At 39.0% G+C, this 9,775-nt stretch overlaps 1 protein-coding gene and 1 long non-coding RNA gene across 3 annotated transcripts in view; one reads left to right on the plus strand and one right to left on the minus strand.

The window, feature by feature from the left end:
• The first annotated feature begins 3,980 nt into the window (after positions 1 to 3,980).
• Positions 3,981 to 4,956, plus strand: LOC125504910. The gene is made up of 2 exons (XR_007281792.1): positions 3,981 to 4,304; positions 4,598 to 4,956. It is a non-coding gene; the product is annotated as an uncharacterized LOC125504910 (long non-coding RNA).
• Positions 4,957 to 5,040: 84 nt separating this feature from the next.
• The window catches only part of LOC109536476 (sodium- and chloride-dependent transporter XTRP3), a 10,630-nt gene continuing 5,895 nt past the window's right edge, over positions 5,041 to 9,775 (minus strand). The window contains exons 6-11 of one of the 2 annotated variants that reach the window (XM_019902709.2): positions 9,541 to 9,589; positions 9,283 to 9,484; positions 8,897 to 9,219; positions 8,636 to 8,836; positions 6,497 to 6,584; positions 5,603 to 5,687 (exon numbers count right to left, since the gene is read on the minus strand). In XM_019902709.2, coding sequence (XP_019758268.1) covers positions 6,498 to 6,584; positions 8,636 to 8,836; positions 8,897 to 9,219; positions 9,283 to 9,484; positions 9,541 to 9,589 — 862 coding nt within the window. In that variant the 3' untranslated portion in view covers positions 5,603 to 5,687; position 6,497. Of the gene's footprint in view, positions 5,688 to 6,496; positions 6,585 to 8,635; positions 8,837 to 8,896; positions 9,220 to 9,282; positions 9,485 to 9,540; positions 9,590 to 9,775 lie in introns of both variants that reach the window. The other variant, XM_019902708.2, reaches the window with a different exon arrangement.

Consider the following 9,775-nt stretch of genomic DNA (forward strand, 5'->3'; position numbering starts at 1 on the left):
GAAACCGTAAATTTGTCTCTCGACAGACAAATTTAAGGTTTCAAGAAGGCAAAGACCTAAAAGAACGTTGATTTTTACCAATCATGAGTTTGTGTAAAATTTAAATCTGATGATGGCGCTGTTGTCTCGCCGAAACGTAATGAAATAAACGATGTTTCAAAGAGACAAATTTAAGGTTTCAAGAAGGCAAAGACCTAAAAGAATGTAATGTTTACCAATTATGAGTTTGTATGAATTTTAAATCTGATGATGGCGCTGTTGTCTCGCCGAAACGTCCAAGCTGAAAGCTTGTAATGTAGTTCGCAGGATCTATGAAAGAAGCTAAACGAAAGTGTGACTGTTTGAAAAGCCTTCAAAGATTGAAAAGTAAAATTCGTTATTTAGTACCAACGCCGGAAAACTGTAAGACTTTACAGGCGAACCGCCATATGCAATCGATCAAATGTTGGCATTTTTCTCCGAAACGTCGCGTTTCGCAAACAAAGTTCAAGAGACATAAAAGTTTCGAAAGCAAATGGGCTTTCCAGGAAGCTACTGGTTTTCTGAAAATTCCTAATGGAATTGGCAATTTTGAGGCTTTAAACCCGATGCGGCCCTCGAAAACGTCTTCGGCCAAATACGTTCAGTGTGCACACCCTGGTTAATATGAAAGATGCGTTTTTGCTTCCTCTTAATCTTTAACCAGCGGCTTTTTGGCTGAAGAAAATGGTGAAACTAGAAGGGGAAATTGGACTGCTTAATAATTTTTAACTAAAAGCTGCACATAGACGCTTTTCAAGAGACGCACCGAAAAGCCATTAATTAATTCAGCGATATTTAAACTGAAAAAGATCAATTTTGCTGATTTTCCAGTCTCCCATAGACCAATGTCCGTGTGATTGTTAACGAGAAATGTTCAAATGCAGAGAATTTGTATAAAAAGTTCTGATTCTGTAGGCATTTTCACTCAAAACAAATTCGTATTTAAAACATTTATAGGTGACTAAAATGACTAAATTGTATACGCATTTCCGGCTCTATCAAGTGAGTGAAACTTGCAGAATGCCTAAGACTGCAAATAGTTGTCACCGGCCAAATTGCATCGAAAATTAGGCCCGAAACTACGTAAAATTGCATAATAAACCACTGACCTTAAGAGCGTTTAACGAGAACGACTAAATCCGCACCAACAACTAACCGAAACTTACTAAACTTCACCCATGAACGGTTACATAAAAAACTCACATCTATCACTCAAAAATTGTATTTTTTTGTGTAAACGCGCGATGTTTCGAGCCGGACGCCGCATAGACTGTTCATCCTCGTACCCTTGACAATATTTATCCAATTCAATTTTTCCAACATGCGCGACTGCCTGGGCATTTCATCTGGGAACTTTTTGAACATCCCTTCTAAGCACATGGAAGGTCGCATGAAACATTTGCACCTTGAGCGTTTTGACCAATCGGAAACCCGAACAGAAGGGCCGGACTTTAAAAAATTAAATAAAGCAAATATGAATTAATCACAAATGCCTGAAATTTATCGGGTTTGTGTTGCAAAAATCCTCGCACTGTTTGCTTTCGGAAAACTCACGCGAACTTTGAAAAATTATTGACGTTGATTAATAGCAAAAAACTTTTGTTTGATTTTGAAGAGTTTTTCGCGCTTTTATGATGTGGAAGCGAATTTCCGGCTGATGTTTCGCCAGTTCGAATGACTGGCATCTTCAGGAGGGGTTGATGGGGCGATCACATCAGTCATCGCAAAACCGCGCTGAAGCAGTAGTTATTTTGCAATTGACGCGATTTTGTGTGAAAACTGCCAAAATTTATCAATATCTATGTTTTTTTGAGACATAAAGCTGGCAAATGTATGAAATTTTGGCAAAAATCTTGCTCCCATTTGGCAATAAAAAACTGCAGTGAATTCTGGCTTTAATTATGTATCGATTGGTAGAAAAACGGGGTTTATGGGTCAAAAGGCTTTGAGGCGAGCAAGAAGACTGCGTCTTCTTAGGCCCAATTTCTCAATTTTGGAATCATCGCATAAATTTAATCGTTTTCTTGAAATTTTCGCTTCTAGTGGGAAATCTGCCACTTTTTCTCAGTTCAGTGCCATTTCATAAATGGGATTTTTAATCCTCCATCCAGTGGCAGGAAAATAGTCACCGCATATATGAGCCGAAAACGAAATGTTTTGTTGCTTTGCCAAAATTTCAAATTGACTTGGAAATCTTCATTTTGGGTGAAAACTGCAACAATTCTCTAACTAAAGTTTCACTTAGTAAAATCGTCTCGTTAAATCTCTATCAGTTGGCTTTGAAACTTAAAAGGTTTTTGAGATACGAGGGAAACAGCTGCGTCTTGTTTGCGCCAATTTCGCAATGTTGCAATCAGCCGCTTAAATGTTTTTGTTTTCCTGAAAATTTGGCTTTTAGTGTGGAAACTGCACACATTTTCCAGGCGATTCTATGGTGTAAAAACCCGTTCTGTGGCTCAATTGGAGCCGATTTCGTTGATTTACCAAACCCGTGTAAAACACTTTTTGGTGGCTTCGCCTAAATTACAACCGACTTTCTCGAAATGTTTCCACTTAAAGAATCCCCTCATTTTAGTATCAATTTTCGAATATTTATGTTCATTCAAGGAAACACTTTTAGCTGTTTAAGTATGTCATTTATTATTCTTTCTATATTACATATGCAACATATGATCTGTCGACAACTCAAAAAATACAGTGTGAACCTCAATATTGTTCAAGTGTTTGTAACATTTCAGGCAAAGGTTTCAACTCAACTCAAATTTGCTCTGCATTTGCAAAATGGCAACGGGAAACCAAACAGTTACACCGAATAGTTGTGGTTTGCTTCGCTAGACTGATGAGCAATTTTCTTAGGTCTATTCACATCAATTTTCAAAAAATAGCTCAAACATCGATTTAACTCGGGTATCGCTATGTCTAAACACAAATCACTTTTGATTTTTCTGAACTAACACAGAATCAAACTAGAGTAAATCAATGACCAAAAAATGCTCTCACTATACCGCCATAGAATCGTTTACAGTCTTAAAAAGTACCTGACTTATGGTTCGATCTAAGATGTATTGTCAAGTGGTTCTCTAAACAAGGAAATCTTCGTTTCTTCCTTGAAAAAAACGCAAAATCTTCCTTAAAAACTTAACTTAAAACTAAAGTAATACCTGAAAATGCTCTCTAAATCAGCTCTAAGTCCAGTGGGACGCTTAAGGCTAATTCGAAAACTAACATCGGACATTAATATAGTATGTACACTATTTACACACAGCTACGAAGAACATTGTTTATCAATCAACTAATGCTAAATTTAAACAAACTTGGCCCATCCACTTTACGGTGGAAGGCCTTGGCAAGAGATGTCTTACAGTCGATTAACAAACTGCTGGATAGAAGAGTTTGAACGTAAAAATTCCGCGCTTTGTTAATCGACCTTTCATTAAATGCTTACAAACAAATTGACTGTGAAAATAGATATCCTTTCGAGGCCATTCCTTGAAGCTAATGGGTTTTTAGGCCGTCGTTCGGCAGAATTTCTTCTTGACGTTTCGCAAGCAGGAGTGGCTTGCATCTTCAGAAGTGGTTGGGTTTAACGCTTACACTAATCGTGATCGGAACAGTCTAATCGGACAGCGATGTTAATATACATACGAAGATTTAAGAATAGAAATCGGTTGTTAGGAACGCAATCATTCATAGAAACGAAGAGAAAATTACATGATAAGCATTAAATTGCCTAAATCTAGTGGTATGAATAGCGCAAAAAACCTGCAGTTGAAGCCCTTTTGATCAGAACAGAGCATTTTGAATTTGGCGCATTTATGCGGCAAATGGATCCGGACCCAATGAACCAATCAAAACTCTTGCTTCCATAGCAACCGTTCAATGACCACTAAAATTTTCAATGTCACTTCAACGTACGCCGACAGGGCGCAGCAAAGTATCAGTCACTATGGAAACGACTTGGATACAAACTAAGGCGCTGTTGATTATGCGATATTAATTGCGTGTTTCCGGTTGTTGTTGGAAAAGGGCCTTTTTGCAACCAACTTTCTCCTCAGCAAGTGAAACTTTGCAACTATAAGCGAGATTTTCGGTTCTAGATTCAGTTTTTGTGGAAAATCGGCGGTTTTTCGGTGCCCTTTTACATGTTTAACGTTATAGTGTAGTGATGCAGTTCAGTTCACCATCCAGATCTCCTGTCTTTAAAGAATATATGTAGTGGTGGTTAATGGAAAACATGAAGAAGATATCCATTCAAGCTGCTTTGATTGAAGATTGATCTCTCGGTAAGTGAAAATTTCGTTTTTTGGTTATCTGGAAAAACATCAAGCTCGCGTGCGCAGATAAATATATGCTCGCCTCACAGAAAATCCCCATGGCAACAGCTTTTCTAGAGGTTTCTTCTGCAACAATGCTGTTTTATACCACTTTTCAAAAAGGGAAATTCACTCAAAAAACGGTAGCAAAAGGCGCGATCGTAGCTTCCACTAGCTCATGGCAAATTTTGAAATTTTTTGAAATTTAAATTTTGAAAATCTAAGTAAAGGAGACTTTCCATTAGATAAGCATATTATTGTAGATGCAAGCGGTGCATAAATACGGACGGCGCCCGAGGAATCGCATCGGAACAGTGTAAGCGTTCAAGGAAACCACTTCTGAAGATGCAAGCCACTCGTGCTTGCGAAACGTCAGGAAGAAATTCCACCGAACGACGGCCTAAAAAACCATTAGTTTCAAATTGACTGTGTTTCGAAAACAATGATTACAGCAACAGTTCCAGTATACCGGGCGGCTCAAAGTGATTGGAACGAAAAAAAACATCAATATTTTTTCCCGTACCTTCCCTGTTGTGTTACTATTTACTTAAAATTACCAAGAGCAAAATCTTGTGAAAAATATCCTCAATGTGACCCTAAATAAGTAAAAACGTTCATTAAATTTGTTAATCACTAATAATCACAAGACTTATAAGGCCTGAGACAGACACAACTAGACCTTACCGTCATATTTCCTTGTAAATATTCACTTTATGTACTTATCTATTTATTAAATATTGGCATAATAATGAGGTGCAACGCCCCAGAAAACGAGTTGGCTGCAGAAATAGAAACCCCTTTGTTTTGTACAAAGCTCTAAACATTTGAAGTGAATGGGAACAAAACTGATACTTTCCTACAAATATTATCACATTTTCGGACATAGAAAAATAGATAACATGCAAGGTGACATGGAACCGATCCTAGAATTACTATCACCGATTTCTCCACCCAGTTGCGCTCATATAAAGAAGTGGAACGTGAGCAATTCCCTGATTGCCATAACAAGAGCAGAACATCACACACCGTCTGTCCTTGCCTATATCTAGAGCACTAGAGGAGGACCTTCTTGAGGACATAATTCTGGCGGTAAATCTGAATAACTGCCTCCAGTGCCTCCCTGATGTCACCCTGCAACTAAACCTGGGCAATACGATCGAAACGTTCGATTGCGGAACGTTTCGAAAATAACAGAACGTTTTTCATGAATAATGTTAAGACATCTCCCTACTCTCTGATGACTTTCATGCGAAAGTTGCGGCCATAAGCGACGCTAAGCGGCGGCCCTTCTTCATCAGAGGACGACGATTCTCCATATATTGACAAGGGCCCATTGTCGTCCTCCTCGTCGAGCTTAAAAAAGTTTGCGAAAAATAAGTCAATTGATCACTTTAAGAGGGTTTAAAGTGGGGCTTGCCCAGGGTGTCGGCTGAGGTAAAAAATGTATAAAGTGTTTTACATGTAGGAAAGTCCCAAGGGATCAGGTCTGGATCACTCGTCTGATTATTAGGAAAATTATCTGAGACTGCCAAGCTTTTCGGGATTTTAGGGCGTCGTGGAGATTGGTTTGTAAATTGTGCCAAACGGGGCAAAATAACAGCATAATTTCAAACATTTTGCCAGTTTTTTGCTGATATTATAGAAACTAATGGAGCCAGCTCCCTGATTTATGCACCCCTAGACAGAGCACTGAATAGAGAATTTACAAGGTGAAGCACCCATTTCGACCACTGGAAAAAGCCCTAATTAGCATATTTTTGAGCTAAGGGAAATATGGGCAGTTTTCAGGACTATTAGTTTTGCGGGGTTTTGCAACATTCGGCTTTTATGAAAATGAAACACCCTGTACACGTAGGTAGCTTTCGCATACCTCGGCAAACACCCTGCATAAAGTTGACAACTTTCCCCATATTTTACACTGTTAGTTGCAGCTTAGGGAGAAAAAGTGTGCGTGCGACTTAGTGAGGAAAAACTCAGTACATTCGCCCCAAAAAAGGTTTTCGTATTTATTAAAAAACAGTTAAACAATGACTACAGACAGAAGCAATGCGACTAAAGGTATTTAGCGTCCCGATTCCTCAAATGGGAGAAAATCGATTTTATGGCAACTGGGGATTTTCTTCTCATTTTCCGAATCGGGACTGCAATTTTCTATTACTTACATTAGACCTCAAAGTCTCCGATAGTGAATTTATTTTTGAGCGTGTTGGAAGCCGTGATGCAGGGGCCTTCGGGGCTGGTTAATTGTTCCTGATTTGCAATAAATTAATTTTGGTTAAAACTGGATCAAGCCTGGCTAACGGGGTAGTTTTCTATGTTTACCACTTGCATGCTTATATTCGATATTAATTTCTAACTTCGTTATTTTTGTCGGGCAAAGAATTGTCATTTTCCATCGTCTAATGAAACGTGAGCGGCATTTCATCAAAGGCCTTTATTAGTATGTTTTTACTTTTCATTGAATAGAGTCGTTTTTTCTTTTACGTAATTAACTCCCACTCAGGTGGTAAAAGCGACAGTACTAGAAAAAAGTGGAGTTGTCGAATGGAAGTTTGGCGAAAAAACGCACAGTCATCGCAAAGCCAACATGTTTCGAGGGTATAAACTAGTCGTCATCAGGGGCCTGATTGAATTGGAAAGTTTGAGGTAGAAGATGGAATTTTCTGCTCAAGGTGTAAACACGCACTTACCGGTGAAATTTTGAGATTTAAGTTCGAGGTTCCCAATCTGAGTTAAAATTTTTAAATCAACTGCAGTTTTTTATTTTAAAGTAAGAATTTCTAGATTCCTGTCGGATTTGCAGGTTGGAAGTTGGAAAATTAATTTCAAGTTGGAAATTCGAGCGCAAAGTCGCAATTTTTTTTCGAAAATGCACGTAAAATTTGAATTTTTACTCTACATTTGTAGACCAACCTCGCATTTCATATTCACAAATAAATGTAATGTTTTGGGTCTCGCAGTTTTAGGTAAGCAAATATTGAGTTAAACTCGAAATTTGTGCCTACGTTTGAAGACTGAAGCGAGAATTGCCCGAATAAATCGTATTTTTTGAGACAAATTTGGGGTTTGATTAGAAAAGTTCGTGGTTGAAGTTCGGGTTTCATGCTCAAAGTCTTGAACCTTAAACATCCACTTAAATTTTCAGTCAAATTTTCCAGCTCAAAGCACGAATTTTATGTTTTAACCAGATCAAAGTCGAATTTTCAAGTTGCACATTTGCGTTTCCATTTCTGAAACGCACCTGAAGTTAAAATTTCTCGGTCAAAGAGACGTTTTGAAAAATTACCAATTTTTTGAAAAACCAGTTGAAGCTCTATTTAGAAGTGCAAATATCGAGTGAAACTTAAAATTTTGTCTCAGTTTGGATATTATTCTTTCATCATGTAGGTTTTACTGACTGTGTTTCGAATTTAACATCAACAACGTTCCTGGGTTTCAGTCATTTATTTAGAATATCACAATTTAGTCGTTAAAACGTTTCGGTGTTCTTCCACCATCATCAGTTTGTTCGCGTAGGCAGTTGTTGCTACGCAAGTTTTTGGACTCTACGCTAGTCTAAATAAATAAAACGTTTCGGTGTTTTTCCACCATCATCAGTTTGTTCGGGTAGGCAGTTTTTGCTACGCGAGTTTTTTTGGACTTGCGTAGAGTCCAAAAAAACGCGTAGCAAAAACTGCCTACACGAACAAACTGATGATGGTGGAAAAACACCGAAACGTTTTAAGGACTAAATTGTGATATTCTAAATAAATGACTGAAACCCAGGAACAYTGTTTATGTAAAAATTGTCCTTTCAGTGAAATCTTGCACATAAATRTCAGACGCTTGGGTTTAAAGTCGATATATATAAATAATCTTTATTTCCTACAAAAAAAGGCTATCGACCCAATCGGTCTTTCTGCCCAAAGTCGAATATTCGACGATTTCGAAAATTTCCTAAAAAATTKAAAATTTGATTCGCRAAGGTTGTTAGGRGCAAGTTTAGGTACACATAGGCAAGCTTACACCAATAAAGCATGTACTGTGATTGGTTGAAATTCAATTGAATTCGACTGGAATAAACAGACAAGGCCTGAAATCGGGTGAAGATGCTACTAACCGAAACGTTGCAAATCGTAGCGAAATTTTTCAGGCGCAACTTTGGCAGCATTTTCTGTTTCCTTTTCCCAAGCTACTTCTACTTGCACTTTCAACTTTCTTTCTCAATTTCAACCAAACATTGCGAGTATTTCTCAAATAAAAGCTATACATCGAGCGTCATTGGACAGCTAACTCCAAGCGAATGAATGCAGAATACTCACGTCCACATCGGTGATCATTTCCTTGGTCGATACAGTCGTATCGATTCTTCGGATCGAGCCCTCGTGGATGTTAATGTCCATCTTCAGGATTTGGTATCGGCGCAAAAGGAACACTATGGGAATGGGCAGAATGCCTGCCAAAACCATAGCGCCTGCTATGACCAGCACCCAGCCTGGATAGGGCGTTTTTACAGTGGCGCCCTGAAATCACCCAGCAGCTCAAAAAACCCTCCTACTCACGATGTGAGTGGTCAAACCCACCTTTTCAGCGCTCCATGTGGAGTATTCCGGATGGGTAATCACCATTGAAATAATGGAGGAAACCAGAATAACAATCATTATTCCCGGTGCTAAAAACCTCCAAGTAACCTGCCAGTAAAGCCCGGGTTTAGTGCCAGTCATTTCGTAAATGTCTTTGGTAAACCTTTCGTGGCCGTACACGTACATTACAGCGATCATTTCCATCAAAGCGAGAACGATCAGGCCAATGGTGCCAGCGAAAGAATCGAACATTGTCAGCCAATATTCTCCGGCACCAGTTGTGAAGATTATGCCGATAGAGAAGCAAATCAGGCAAACTGTGCCTGAAATCACATGGAATGAAGCCTATGGTTGACCAAGACTATTCCAAGAGCCAATTCACATACCTGTAATGTACTGCTTGCTAACGCGCTTTAAAATCTCAATATCGAAAATGGTGCACAACATGCCTTCGAGCATCCCAATCTGAGAGCCAATGCCCAACGAGAGCAGCATAACGAAGAACAGAATGGCCCAGAAGGGAGCCAATGGCAGTTTAACAATCGCCTCAGTGAAGACGATGAAAGCCAATCCGGTGCCTTCAGCGGCCTGCAACAAAGGAACCGAAGTGAAAACTGGTTCATGATTTGCAGGGAAATTCTCACTTGATCCAGCTCCTTTTCCAGCGAACAGTCGGCCTTGGTAATATTGGCCCTGGAAGTAACAAAAACATGCTGAATGTATATGAGCAGACATTTCCAAGTTATCAAAACAGATATACTTTGGAGGCCATTCCTTGAAACTGATGGGTTTTTAGGCCGTCGTTCGGTAGAATTTCTTCCTGACGTTTCGCAAGCACGAGTGGCTTGCATCTTCAGAAGTGGTTTGCTTGAACGCTTA

This window comes from Dendroctonus ponderosae, unplaced genomic scaffold (assembly GCF_020466585.1).
Source record: "Dendroctonus ponderosae isolate FM_Combo_2020 unplaced genomic scaffold, Dpon_F_20191213v2 Dpon_F_20191213_6, whole genome shotgun sequence".
NCBI lineage: Eukaryota > Metazoa > Arthropoda > Insecta > Coleoptera > Curculionidae > Dendroctonus > Dendroctonus ponderosae.